The sequence below is a fragment of the Lates calcarifer genome, linkage group LG13, assembly GCF_001640805.2.
Source record: "Lates calcarifer isolate ASB-BC8 linkage group LG13, TLL_Latcal_v3, whole genome shotgun sequence".
In the NCBI taxonomy this organism is placed as follows: Eukaryota; Metazoa; Chordata; class Actinopteri; family Centropomidae; genus Lates; species Lates calcarifer.
Genome location: NC_066845.1, coordinates 19,740,856 through 19,755,880, shown reverse-complemented (window position 1 = coordinate 19,755,880; position 15,025 = coordinate 19,740,856). Strand labels below are relative to the sequence as shown.

General features: G+C 39.8%; 1 protein-coding gene across 1 annotated transcript; it reads right to left on the bottom strand.

The window, feature by feature from the left end:
• Positions 1 to 859: 859 nt before the first annotated feature.
• ift81 (intraflagellar transport 81 homolog) lies at positions 860 to 14,976 on the bottom strand. The gene is made up of 18 exons (XM_018668512.2): positions 14,516 to 14,976; positions 14,256 to 14,359; positions 13,959 to 14,139; positions 13,777 to 13,866; positions 13,040 to 13,105; positions 12,644 to 12,754; positions 11,585 to 11,669; positions 10,886 to 11,049; positions 10,692 to 10,787; positions 9,497 to 9,643; positions 5,851 to 6,000; positions 4,917 to 5,045; positions 3,698 to 3,787; positions 2,857 to 2,943; positions 2,652 to 2,723; positions 2,350 to 2,435; positions 2,036 to 2,081; positions 860 to 1,727 (listed from the first exon to the last, which is right to left on the bottom strand). The coding sequence occupies exons 1-18, from the start codon at positions 14,657 to 14,659 to the stop codon at positions 1,545 to 1,547; spliced, it is 2,031 nt and encodes a 676-aa protein (XP_018524028.1). The 5' UTR covers positions 14,660 to 14,976; the 3' UTR covers positions 860 to 1,544.
• Positions 14,977 to 15,025: the final 49 nt, after the last annotated feature.

The following is a 15,025-nucleotide window of genomic DNA, read 5'->3' as shown; positions in this document are numbered from 1 at the left end:
GGCATGTCACAAACAGTTACACAAAAGATTGACACCGGTTAGGAACAAAAACTTACCAGTGCCTTAAATTTCTATAAAGTCAGCCTACACCTGATTAATCAACTACATCTGCATTACAATGGTAAAGACAGCCAATTTGCTATAAATGTGTGAGGGCACTAGGTCAACTCCCCACCCCACTTTGTGTTCTTTAGGGGGTATAGTTGTCAGCTGTTTTACAGGACTGGCACGTATCATCTGTTAACACGCCTTAGTAAGGCCCCAAGAAGCACAAAGTGCTGTAACAATAATAACATAGCAGTGCTCAGCTGGACACCAAGCTGCCTTTTACAATGCACACTTGATCCATTTGGCACAAGAGCTACTGCTGTCAACAGCAGATTAAGTTTCTGTGGGTGCGATGCCGGGATCCAGAAACATCCAAGAAGACATTTGTTTGGAACAACATGGGACACTCAAACCACAGTCTATGTGCAGAGAAGTGTGTGCCACATTATTTGCTAATCATACTTCAGTATAGCAACCAAAACTTATCCTGTACCACTTATCCTGTAGTTTAAAACTGATTTACAGGTAAATAATATCTACTGATATTTCATACTATCCCAGTTACAGAGAGCAAACATGCTGCTCTTAATCAATATCAAATCTGACATTTGATTGCTATAAATACAGTGTTTTCTGTATTCTAGCATTACAGTAAGTATTCACTGGAAGTCTTATTCTGTTTAAAAAGTCTTATTCTGTTTAACAGAAATAGGTGATTCCCAACAGGGAATTTATGGGCAGCAGTCTGTTATCATTTAGAAGACAGAGAGTTGTATTTTAGATGACTAATGTAATGAAACATGAGTCAAAATGAATATAAAATACATTTAATAGATATACATGGACAACCAAATATCTAACTATATAGCACTAAGGTTGTCTTGAAAGAAGGGTCTAATGTCGAAAACAAGCAGAAAAATATGTCTATTTCATCAGCACTGTCCAAAGCAACAGTGGTCCCAGTGAATTCCAAAATTGGCAAGACACTCTGTCCAAGGTCATGGTTGTTGTTGCCAAAAATAGTTGACCACGGCCACATCCTAAGTGCACCACTTTGTATGCTGTTATCGTCGGACACTTTGATTTAAAGTGTATTCTTAAAGATGTGTCAAATAGGGGTCTCCTGTGGACCAGAGAGAGTGAAACCCCCTGTCCTGCAACACCTCTTGATACATGTGTTTTTTAAGTTGTGGATTTACAAAACATCTTAAACCGTGTCATCACCAGAAGTTACTGGTTACATGAGATATACTATCAAGTGAAACTCAATGGCAGTGTGTAACAGACAAGATAGAGGGAAAAATGAACCCCATAAACACAACAAAACAAAACTTGTACCGGTCATTTGAATGTACCATAGTGTCCAGAATCAGTTTCCATTCAACAAAACAATATTGTAAAGTTTTAGACATGTTACAGGAGGGTGTAGAACGTTAAGTTGATCTGTGTAGTGAATGCACTGTAGTTGACTTTGTCGTTGACCCTGCCTCAACATCTCACAACACCAGCCTATCCTCTCCTCCCTCCTGGATGACCTGACCAATAGATGCCTGGCTCTGAGCTCGTATGAAGCACTGCTTCTTGCACTCCATCAGCTGCTCCAGGTCTTGCCACATCTTCATCTGCTCCATGTTGTCGCTGTGGCTCTCTCTCACCATCTTCTGCTTCTCACGTAACTTCTGGAGTTCACAAAGGAAAAGAGTGATTAGTAAGTTGATAGAATTTTTTTTTAAATGGCAAATGACTCTAGAGTATGAGTCCGGTTATGGATTATAGCCTATCTGAACGTATTAAAAGATCAAACTGCAAACATGTTAGTGAAAAATATGTACTCCTTTAATACATTAATGCAATTCTGTAAGCTTCCTGTAAGTGTTCTTGTCTCTCCTGTCTATCCTCAGACCATGTTCTTGACAGAATAGAGGAATATTTCCAAATATTGACCCATGGCATCTGCTAGGTCAGTAATTACATACACTTTTCTCACCTTGCCAAGTAACTCCTGCTCTGAAATGTTCTTCATGTACACTTCCCTACAAAAGAAGAAGAAGAACATAAGTCAGGTGCAAGCCATCACAATATCCCATGTTGATCTCACCCAGTGTTTTTAAATAAAGGTGTGGTGTAGCAGCATATCTTGATATCGCAAGGTGTGGTAATGAGTTTCTGACAGCTCTCTCTGCTGTACGCAAGAATAAAGTGGCAGCAGCTTGACTGACTGAGTTGTAATAAGAGCGTCTTGGAGGAAAAAAAGGCTGCTCATTTTGCAAGCAGCTGGCTGACCAGGCTCAGCATGCTCACCTGATGGCCTTCTTCCTCTCTTGCGGATCAGAGGACACATAGGCCTTCATCTCCTCAGCTGCCCGCTGTATTTGCATCTCAATGATCTGTGGAGGACAAAGACGAAGAGATCTGGTTTATTGTCACAGTGGGTGTTTGGGGGCAGGTCACTTGCAAAATGCTGTGACATTTTATCCACTCCTGCAGCACCCCTGCAACATTTCACTATTCACAGGTTGGGAGTATCAATTCTAATTGGACCATATTTGGCTTGTAAAACAGAGATAATGATGAGTGATGCACTAGCTTTTTAAAATACATGCCTCTGACATGGTGTTAATATAATGATATTGATTTTCCTCCTGTGCTGTCTCCTCTCTCAGTGCTTTCACCTCCTGAAAAAACATGAGAATATAGAGATACAGTCTACCACTTTAGCAAAGACATAAAATATTATACACAGATACATTGAATAAACATAATTTATTTGTTGACTATATTCAGTCTAATGCAGGATAATAACCATACCTGCTCCAATTTAGATCTATTGCTCTCTAGACCAGCAGCACAACTTTCATATTGCACCTTCTTTTCTTCATATTCCTGGCTTAGCTCCTGTTAAGATCAGAATCCAAACAGTCATACACAGGAACTGAGAGACAAATGATTTCACATACTGTGTGCTGAGTGAGAATTGAGACAAATACAAAGAATACACATTTCAAACACTCTTGTCATACTTAACAGCACCGTTTCATATCAACATAAGCAGCTGGCATTTTTGAGCAGTTTAATTCTTACAAAGTCTATTTATGTCTTCCTGTTGCAGCTCTTCATTAGCAGACATTACCCAGTAAGATGGAAGAGTGATTCTGGGAACACGTGTAGGAAAATGTAATCCGCTGCTTTAGCTCAGTGATGTGGGGGGCTTTCCCATTGTGCATTTTATTTATGGACTGTATAAATTATTCTTAATGGACGCAGTCCAACATAACACACAAACACAAGACAAATTTACTCTTATGGGCTTGTAGGCACACAAAAAGATCCCACTATTTGTGTTTTTAATTGATTTGATGTTTAGTTTATCATGTTTTTCTCATATGAAAATTCTAATGTTTTTGCTTTGGCTTTTCGGGGAGAATTTATGGGACGTTTGAGGTGAGACATGTGACAGCTGTATTTTTTATATACTATATGCAAAATGCCATTTTGGAGTATTAGGGGGCAATAATGTTTTGTTATGCCTTTGAAGGTTTTTATTTAAATGTGGTCATTTGAATAGACGGCCAGTTTTCTTTGCAAACACTAATAATCATTGTGTGAGGATTCTTTGAAGCAGAGGTGTTATAATGCGGGCAATGCTCACCTGACACCGCTGTCTCAGTGACCTCAGTTCTTTTATAATTGGAGCCAGAGCTGACTTCTTCTCCACTATCACAGAGTTTAATTTCTTCACCTGTAAAAACCAGCATAAATTTTACAGTAATCACAATGTAAACTGAGGGGAAACAGTATTTTATATATATATATATATATATATATATATATATATATACACACACACACACACACACACACACACACATATATATATATATATATATATATAAAATAGCATTTAACTGTGTAGACATTTAAACAGCAGGTAATGTGACTGTGACAAATGATTTACTGAGCCAAATGTACTTGCTGCCAATCTGATCAACAAACTCACTACAGCTTGGAGAATGGCCTAATCACTTGCAACTGCTTCCCTCTGGGTCTTAACACAAAAGGATGAGAGGGTGATAAATAAAATTGAAGCTATGAGCTACGCTGGGATAATGCTGAACATTTACAGTGTCGATGTAAAGATAGAGGGGATATCAAAACTATGCATTTAACTTTTAAGCCTAGTTAAATGCCCTGCACATGAACACAGGTGTTTTCACTCAGGCTGATTAAACCTGTGCTAAAATTGAGGTTCTGTTGGGAGTTACATGAGGTCAGCAACCTGTACCAATTGGCCCCTTTCACAACAGACAGTGTCATAGCAGGAAAAACACAGGTCTTACTAATAACATTAATGATGGCTCTGTTCCATTTACATGTTCATTAAGTCAGGACAGTGTGGCAGTGAGCCAGCATATACCAGAACCCTGAAACTGAAGCAATTAAATGGAACTCAAGACATCATTTATTTTATTATTTACAACTGTGAAATCTGAACTCTGAATGCCTAGAACAATGGCAACAGTATAAGATGTCCTGCCCTTACAGAGTGAAGAAGATGGCACTCAGACACAGGCTGTACAGGCTCATACTGTTATTAAAGCCATTCTAATTAGCTCTAATTAGCCAAATTAAGTCAAAACGCCCGTGTTGTGTGGGTGGGACACTACTGTGTAGTGGATTTAAAACATTCTGAGTTAGACAGGGAGAATAGACAGAATACAATAATAAATAAAATTAGCATTTGTTTAATACATATTTGTTTAGAGAAGGTTTTCTTCAAAATGCACAAATGTATTAGTAAGAACCAGTATTACATTAACTACAAAGTCAGATATGTGGGGATTTTACCCAAGGCCCCATGGAATAGTCACCATTTCAGACATGTCATCCAGTGTGCGACCCTTCTTTTCGTCAAGTTCGCTCTTAATGGCAGAGACCCTCTCCAGTTCCTCCTGAGTGTCACTGTAGCCAGAAATTCCCTTTTCAGCTTCCACAGTTTGCTTAAAAACACAACAAAGACACATGGCATCTTATCTAAACATGAACAAATTCAGCAGTGAAATCAAATGGTCACATACAACAAAAACAATTTTCTGAAGGAGTTGCTTAGGCCTAAAACTCTGAATCAATATGAAGAATCAGTCAGTGTGCTATCAATGACTTTATGATTTGAGTACATTTTTTTAAAATTATTTTAACGTACAGCTTTGCTTACCATGAGGCTAGGGTTAGTTCACGAGACTGTGACATGAATACTGTTTGAAAACTGATTCAAACACAAAGCTTTTAATGTTTTGCACATACAGGCACACTACAACAGCACATCTCAGCTGCAGTGACAGAGCTGAGCCCATAAAGAGAGGGGCGGACACATCGCCAGCTAGACATGTGAGCAGCAGGAAAACTTTCGTTGCTTTAACACAGCGTGGGATGCAGACAGAGGAGGAGCAGCAGATGTAGCCATCAGAAATAGCAGCTCTGCCTGCGTCAGACAGCCTATCAACAAGTCAGGTGCTGGGACCACACAGAGGTGTGAAGCCATTTCCAGGAATTTTGTACCACTTCACTGTTAACACAAACTGCGTGAATGGGGAGATCAAGTGAAAACAGCACATTTGGAATGGAGAACAGTCTGAACACAGGGAGAGGGGTGGGGATACAGTATGAATGCTATAGGGCAGATAGGGTATTAAAAGCAGGTACGGGGTCCAGTTACAATATGGAACATTGAAAATGATGGTTACTGAGGCCTCCTTTAACAAGACCACTAAAACATCCTTCTTCTTGTTCTCATGAAAGAGTTACCAGTTTCTGTTGAATGGTTTCATGTCTCTGCCTGAGAATCTCCTCTGTTCGTTGCAGGACTCCATATTCTGCCTTCAGCTCGGTAATTTCCTGGCGTTTCTTCTTGAACACAGTTCCTCTGCTCCGCAGTTTCACCACCAAACGTTTCAGCTTTGAAGAACAAAGAAGCAGATTTCAACATTATCTTCCAATTAAACAAACACTTGATATTATTGTTAAGAAATGTTTCACCATGTTTACCACTTGCTAACTTGGTCTATCTGACTCTTGATGCTTGACAGATAGTGTACAGTGGCTTTTTAGAACTTTTCTGCCTGAAAACAGCCGCTTGCTGCATCTGGATATACTGCTAAAGAGAGCAGTGAGACTGAACCAAAAACAGTAAACTTGCAAGATGCTAAAATTCTTTGCAGAGCTGAGGGGAACTGCAGGATCATCACATACATTTTTAACATAAACATATCAATTACAGCAGCTTTAAAACAGGACTGAGTAAATATTTTGACATTATTAGTGGTACAGTGAAACCCAATGTTCCTGTGTCTGCAACAAGCAAGAAAATGTAAATGCTTCTATGGGAAATTCAATGATAGAGGAATACATGCAGTTTATATTTGACAACATGGTGTCCAGCACAGCTGAAATACTATGAAAGGCCACAGGAGATGACAATGGGTTGAGCCAGGGGAGGGATGGGATTAGGAGACAGCAGTGACTGCAGCAGCGGGGCCTGGCGGCCATGCCATGATCTGAAACAGTCACTCGATCCTTTCAGGTTCACAGCCAGCTATGTACAGCAAACAGCTTCATCTGGCAGAATAACTGCTTTAAGTGGATGTTCAGTCACTCCCCGCCCTGACTGTCTGCTGGGACACAATGAAACTCCTTCACAATGAAGAGCAGCTATAAATGAACATGGACACGGGAGAACAGCCCCAGAAATCACAGAATATGCTTCACATCCTCTGGGGATCCATGAAGCTTCATGTGTGTGTGAGTGAGTGTGGGTGTGTGTGTGTGCGTGTGTGTGAATGTGAGCGTGTCTGTACATTTATTCTTTGTGTATTTTGGGACATCAAGGGCAGACATGGCTGAGAGAGGAATTAGCACAGTAGAATAATACTGCATAGTGTTCCTGACATTGTGTCCCCAAAACAACTGCTGTCAAACTGGACAGCAGCTCAGTCATAACACACTAGTCTCAGACATACAGTACACTGACACCAGCACACACCTGCATATATAGTCACAGAAATGTAAATGGTGCAGCAGATATTCCAAATAACTGCACGTAGGACGTACAGTAGGAAAGTATCCCTTAAGAAATAAAAAACAGCTACTTAAAGATCTCCACATATGATACTCAGATTTGTGATGGTGTCTTGACTGAAGGAAGGCTAAATTTAACCAGTGTGATGAGGCTGGTTGACAAAGTGGTTTTATGTTACTGGCCAACCAATGACGAGCAGATGTAGTCATCCCTCTCAGAGAGACCCTGCAGTTGGTAGGTGGCATGTGATGACACGTAACCAGCAGAATGGAAAATACCTCTGATAAAGTGATCATCTCCACCGTGGCTGATGGCCCAAAACTACGGAGGAGTCTGATAAGCTGTGTTTGACGAAACATTCTCCATTAACTTCATTCATGTATAGTCTCGAGAGTCCTCTTTGTCTCTACAGCAGTCTGTCTCTCATCATTGCAGTCAGTCTCTAATTAATTGTAATACAATGGTATAATTAACGCAGAACATAGACAGTGGTTGAAATACATATGATCTTAAGTCTTATACCAGTGTTATTGCCAGCACTGTTTTCTTTTCTAAATTACAACCATAATATTTCTTCCTGTAACAAAGATTTTGTTACTTCTCTACATGCTAAGATGATTGCTTTCTCTTCCCTACCTGAAAAGAATAAACATGTTGGAAATAACTTTTCCATTGGTATTTCACTTCCTTTATCATTTGCCAGAATCTGTGAAAGTCTTAGTTTTGTTTCTGCTGCAAGAACACCATCCTCTTTCATTTTTATGCTAAAAACTGTCTCATTACATCTGCCCCATAACCAAGTCTTAAAATGCAGCATAGAGGCCAGAGCTTGTCCATCTTTTGCGCACTGGTCTTGCTTGACTTAAAGGAATAGTTTGGCATTTTGAGAAATTCAATTTACCAGCAGTCTGTCATCTTAACTTAGCATAAAGACTGAAAACAGGGGGAAAAGCTAGAGCTTGAAAAAGCTAGCCTTGCTCTGTCCAAAGCTAAAAGAGTCTGCCAAAATATTCTTCCAGGTCCATATTGACCCTGCCCACACCTCACCTACCACCCTCATGTGCATTGCGTACATATCCTGTTGCCTCCAAGTTCCCAGTAAGTGCAGTACATGCCCTATGTGTGGACTTTTGGGACCTCTCAGATCTGGGGTCTCAGCCTACATTGGCCAGTTGGTTGTCCAGTCAGACACAAGAGGGCCAATAAACATATTCCCTAAAACGTTGAACTAGTCCTTTAAAGTCATAATACAATTGTCCCAAAGTAATGTGGCATCAGTTTACTAATGCTAAAATAATACTTTTAGTATCTTAAATGTTCCTGATAGAGCGTTTTTTCCTAAACCCTGTAGGCATTGCATGTATGCAGGTCAGAGGTCAGGGTCAGCATCAGGACAGCATTCCTGGAACAACACACGTGCACCATCCACAGGGATTGACAGCAGCCCCACAGATCACAGGGCAGGGGATGGAGAAAGCTGTTGTAATTTCACACATGCTGTGACTCTAGTGCCTCAGCAGTGGGACCAGCTCTCACCTCATGGATATCAATGTGCGTCAGGCACCAGGCTATAAAAATTCTCATCCACAGAGTGCATACAGTCACAGCACACCCTCCATCTATCAACATCCCTGTGCTTAAACAGAACTGTTTGTAGTTGACACTTTGATTGTAAGTTTAATGTATGCACAGGCAAAAGAAGAATCCATTCCCCAAGGGCTTCTAACCTGTATGTAACAATACTGTTACATTTCTTTCTCTTTGTCAGTAGTTCAGTCTGGTTTGTCAATGTGACAGTTCAGAGTAGACCATGCCATGCGTTTGAAAGTGGGAGTACATCCTCGTCATGGGATATAAATAAAGACCAAGGTTTTATGCCCCAAGTCTGTTTAATGTGTCCAGCTGACTTGAATTAGGAGACTCATTACACTAAAGATTAGAGAAAAGGCCAACTTTCAGGCAGTTTGTCCAGTACAGTTCCTTGTTCTGGATATTCTCTGTTGTGTTCTATTTATGGCTCTGCATGGGAATGTGAGGGAGAGTAGGGAAAAGGGATAAGTAACATTAGACAGTGAGCCTGTCTGTGTTTGGATAAGAACAGAAATAGCCTCTTGTGTTTTCTGCGGTTTGTGGATCTACTTGTGTGCACTTAGATAAAGCAGGAGTTTCTGTAGGTGATGTTAGCTGCTACCTCTCACACAAAGAAGATAATCATGCAGGAAATGTTTCTTTTCTAGGCTACTTTCAGAAATAAAGTTAGACATCATGTATATGACAATTTCTGATAACATTAACATGGCTCTGAATTAATTCATAACTGGCTGATATGTACTGTTTTTATTTTGTGACTGTAAAAAAACACTTCCAGCAGTGTACCTCATCCCCCCGGATGACCTCCTCCCCATCTGAAGCTTGTGGCTGGTTGGTCCTCTGTCTCAGCTCCCTCTCTGCTGCGGCCAGCTCCTCCCTCGCTTCCTGAAGCTCTTCTGCCTTTGACTCCTTCCTTCGAATGATGATCGAGGCCTGCAAGAGTCATGTTACTTTAGAAAAACAAACATGACAAAACATTTTCTGTTGATTTACTTTTAACCATGGGAAGCCACTGAGCAGTGGGAATGTTATTAGGGCAAGAAACATAAGCTTGTAAACAAAAGGCACTTGGATAGCTCTATGTCCCGGCACACGCATCCTCACAGCACTGGTAGTTCATCATCAAGCATTCCAACAGAGGTTAAAAGAGACAAGACACAAAAAATCAAAGCACACCAGAAATCAAATCAGCTCATCAACTGGGGTGCTATTTTAGTCAGGTCATCTACTCCACATAGAGTACCTGTGCTGTAAGTATGACGTCTCTAAACTTCAGCACATTTAATTAGCTGTATTTTAGGTACGTTTTGTCACTATAGAAACAACTGAATGTCACAACTAGTTTGGAAGCCAATCATGGTCCAATATGTAACTTACACAAGAGTGTTGTGGAAGCTTGAAGCCTCCAGGTCACAGACAATGAGAACTACATTTTCAGTGAAGTAGGAAACATCTTGTGTCCAGTAGTTACACTTTTGAAATCAAAAACATCTGCATAAACATACAGTAGATTCTGGGTTTTTCATAATTTTAAGACATTTTTGATGTATTAAAACATGTTTTGGGGTTGATTAAAAAAAAACAGACAATATGTTTTAACCACAAGGTCTTGCTCAGAACTAAACACTATTATAATTACAGGATAGTGCCTTAAAATATAACCTAAAACTTCATCAGCACTCTCTCATGAAAAGTTGGGCCTTCTAAGGGAACAAATAAATACTGCAATGTACATCAGTGTACTGATTTTCTAGAACTTGTAGTGATAGGGAGCTGTGTTTTGTATGACTGGGTCCTTGTTTTTTTTTTTCAGCCTCGAGGATCCCACACAATGTTGTTAATGTTTAATTACCAAAAAATGTGTCAATACCTTTTGTTTGCAAAAACTGCACAGGGCACCTTTATCATCACACAACACCACAGTCTGCACCCACAGGGCCCATGTCACACAGAGATAAAAGAAATGAAATGAAGTCAACACCTGTTGCCTGTACAGGGTCAGTTTGTCATCCATGGGGTCATTTCTCATCATCCTCTTCTCAATCAGCTGGTTTATCTGATAGTCAACTTCTTTAATCTGTTAAAGTATGAATTAAAGATCACTCAAAGATGAACACATCACAAGTTTGTGACGAATTAGTGTATACAGACACAACACTACATTCTGTTCCTGACCTTGTCCTCAAGCTCCTGGAGATCAGCCTGGCCCATGGCAGGCTCTGATGCCACCTTCTGAAGGTACTGCACTGTATGCCTCATACCCTCCAGCTCTTTGGGGAGTTTCTCAGAGACCATGTAGGAGTTGATCTTGATCTCCTCTTCGAGCCTCTTCATTAAACCTTAAAGAGACAGAGCTTTTAATTGTTTTGAAAGCCTATCAGCCTTCTAACTGCTCTTTACTTGATTCATGCTGAATATCACTTATATATGCAAAGCCACTTAAGATACAGAAAAACACACCACTAATGTTTCCTGCTGTTAAATGTACTGATACTGAAATAGTCCTTTATTAATTTTATAGTAACTACTAATACTGAATGACAGCTATATTCTTATTTGGACACACACATACAGTAATTGTGATAAGCGACTAATTGTGCAGCTCCACCTCAGTCTGCATTGCACAGGTCATTTTAGAAACTGCAAATGTGTAAATCTCTTCTCTGGCTGAAGAGCCCAATACCAGATGAGAACAAAAGGAGACAATTCCAACATCACATAAGCTGCACTACAGCACTTCAAAGATCAGTATAATTAGAGGGTCTCAACAGATAAAAGCCTATTAGCTTAGAGACCCCCTAACGCTCCGCTGTGCCCTTGAACTTCCCATCCAGCTGTGTCCTGCAGAGGCAACAGCAGGACATAGGTACTCACTCTCTGGATTGGCATCTGCTGCTGCCTGTCGCAAATCCTTCAACTGCTGCTGTGATCTCTGCAGTCTCTGCTCTGCCTGGAACAGCTGCACAGACAAAAATGATTACTAATACAGGTAAATGAAGCTAACAACTATTTTCATTATTGATATTATTATTGATTGATCTTTTTGAAAGCCAGCAAATTTCAGAGGTTGGAAGCGGTGATTTTTTGAAAATTGTCTTAAAAGTCATAGAATAACTTGAACCTTCTTATGCTTGACTCTGTTTTGGCTTAACTGATTATATGTTGCTAGTGAACAACTGACAAATCGATTAATCAACTCACTGTTTGAGCTCTATTCAGCATGTCTCAATAAAAGTACTGTATCTGAAAGCTGACCATTCCCACAAACTGGTTCTTCTCAAGCAACTTTATAATCTCCTGAAAATTTGTCTTCAAAATGTTTGAAACTTTTCATCTACAAAAGCTACAATTTTACACAAATTAATTCTGTAATTATTTATTTATTTCAAATAGAGCTCATTTAATCTGAGGATTACTTAATTAGTAAAATGATTAATCATTAGTCTATTAAATGTCATGAATGGAGAAAAAATGCCCATCACAACCTGTCAGATGTGTTTCAAGGTGACATCCTCAAATGTCTTATTTTGTCTGATCAACAATCCAAAACCCAAAGATATACAGTTTACAGTGAGAGTACAGAGAAAAGCAACAAATACTCAGAAAGTAGCAAATATTTGACTTTTTTTCACAAACTGTGCTTAATAAATTAACTGATTATCAAAATAGTTGCTGAGAAATTTACTCAATTGACTGAACAATTTGCTGTCAAATTCTTTTGGCTCTAATATCAAACATGAAACAGTGACTGAAAGATCTTGTAGCTTGAAAAGGCCTTAGGTGTAATGGTGAGCCTATAAAGAATAAAAAAAGAATCAACTACAACACCTCCAAAGCACAGCAGACAGCATACAGTTCAGTAGGTCTACGATGTTGGTGTAAAATATACCAAGAGGATGTGATGATAAACCAGAATTAATCACAAGCATTTACTTGGTTCCTCTGTTCTTGCTTCTGGTGAGTCAGTGACTCCTCTCTCTCCTTCTCCACTCGCAGCTGTCTGGCCTGTTCCAGCATCCGTTGATGGTTGGACACCGACTCCACCTAGTGGATTAACAAGTTAATGTGACGATGTCCATTGCAGGTTATCACATGGTCAGCAGAAATAACCAAGAGTCAGGTTTCACCTTTCGGTAGGGCCTGTAAGTAAGACCTATTAAATCAACACCTCATTACTTCACAGCCTTGTTAAGACAGCCTTACAGCCTGTCAGGTCTGTTAGAGGAGCTGGTGATATATGTCTGAGGTCATGTTTTCATTCCACAGTGAATCCTAAAGCCTCCCAAGCATTGAAAGAGCGAAGGGGCCTCCCAGAGCAGTCAGCCTTACCCTCTTCTTCAGCCTCTCAACACGTTTGATTAGTTGGTCTTTCTCTTCCTCCATTGCACTAATGTCCTGTGATTAAAGAATAAAATGGAATATTTCAGAGCACTGTATGAACTAAGATAAGGAAAGTGAATTATTGAATATCATAGAAACATTACTTATAACTGCTGAACAAAAGCCTGTCAATCAACTAGTAATTGGTTTTATTATTAAAAAATGTCCTGATTTATGTCTCAGTTGCATTAATTGGTATATCCATAATATATCAGTAAAAAGTATGGGGAAAATGCCTGTCACAAAGTCTGACTTGCCATATTCAGATTACTTGTTTGTCTGACCAGTGGTAAAAATCCCAAATATATTTAGGTTAGCATCGTAAAATTAAGAAAATCAGCAAGTAGGTATGCTAATTTGAGAAGCTGGAACCAGTGAATTTCTGATATCTTTGCTTAAAAACATATATATTTATAAGTTAGTTATCAGAATAGTTGCAATTAACGTTGTGACTAGAATAGAATAGAATGGTACTTTATTGATCCTTGACAGGAAATTGCTTTGTTACAGCAGCAGCACACCAACCATCACCAAATATAAATTAAATTAAAAGGGACAAGTGAAAACCAAGAAAAGACTAACTGAGTAACTGTTTCACCTCCAATGTTAAGTGCATACAACTTCTATGCTGAGATTGTTAATATCAAGAGCTTCAAACAAAAAGAAGTTGTTGACTTTTTGTTTACCCTTCTGATTTCTGCTGTGGAGAAGCCTGAAGTCCTCAGCTGTTCACATTCCTTGTGATAGGTCTTAAATCCTTCCACCAGCTCCTCATACTGTAAAAATACAGCAGTATTATAATTAGCAAGTCCAAAATAAAAGCAACAGGAAATTACATGGTGACTGAATCTGTAATATACTGAGAAACCTGGTGATAGGTGTCATTGATGATATCATCCTGCAGAAACTCAGCAGGCACCTCCAGTTTGACTAGAAAGCGAGCAAGGTAAGCCCTCTTCTTCAGTTCAGTGACCCTCTGTAACAGCCAGTGGAGGATAGGGTGGACCACAGGTTTGCTGCCAGTCACCAGACCCTGTCTGAAGGTGCTCCTGCAAGAGATGAGAGGAGGCAGAGCATTTGTTGAAAATATATTTGAAGACTACACACAAAAAGTGCTTCACCAGATGAAAAGGCCTTTTATTTGAAATTGTCTGGAGTTACTTACACATCAGAGAGGTTACCAGGAGGCCTGTATTTGAGCATCCCCAGCAGGGCACACATTCTCTTTACAGTCTGTTCAGGCATTTCTTCACGTATGTCTAAAGCTTGCTAAAAACAAGAATAGTAGTAAGGTAGTGGCGTTACTTGTCACCGATTACTGTTAATGAACAGCACACATGAGCAGATATCACACAACAGCACTGATACAAATGCAGTAACTGAAGTCTGTAGCTTCAGTTGTTGAAGCTAATGTTAGTTGTTCACCTTTGGGTCTATTTCAGCCAGAACATCATTTAAAATCTGCAGCAGCTGCATCGGTTCGAGGGAGTCAAACGTGATGAGGTTAAAGTTTTTCTTGAAGGGTTCTTTGTTGAGTTGTTCAACGATGAATTTCAGCTGTTCACTCATCTTGGAAATTTTAAAACTCTCTCGCTGCAATGGCTCTTCGTCCTCCTCTTTGGTGGATAAACCAGCTAGCACTAAGTTAGCTTTCTATCGTCGACTAGCCCGTAAAGAATCCCTCTGGAGGTCAATTCACTTGACTTGATGGGGACGCTGACAAACAACCATTTACAAATGGCGAGAAAACATTCAAAAATGTTTGTTACGTCGCCTTATTAATGTTATCAATCCTTAGCTAGCTAGCGGGTAGACAGGGATGTAGCGGTTGTTGTCTACAGCCCCATGGAAACCATAAAGGTGTCGCTGATTGGTTGCTAACAGGAAGTGTCATAAACACTTTGTTCAAGAGGGGTGTTATTGCGCTACATGTGC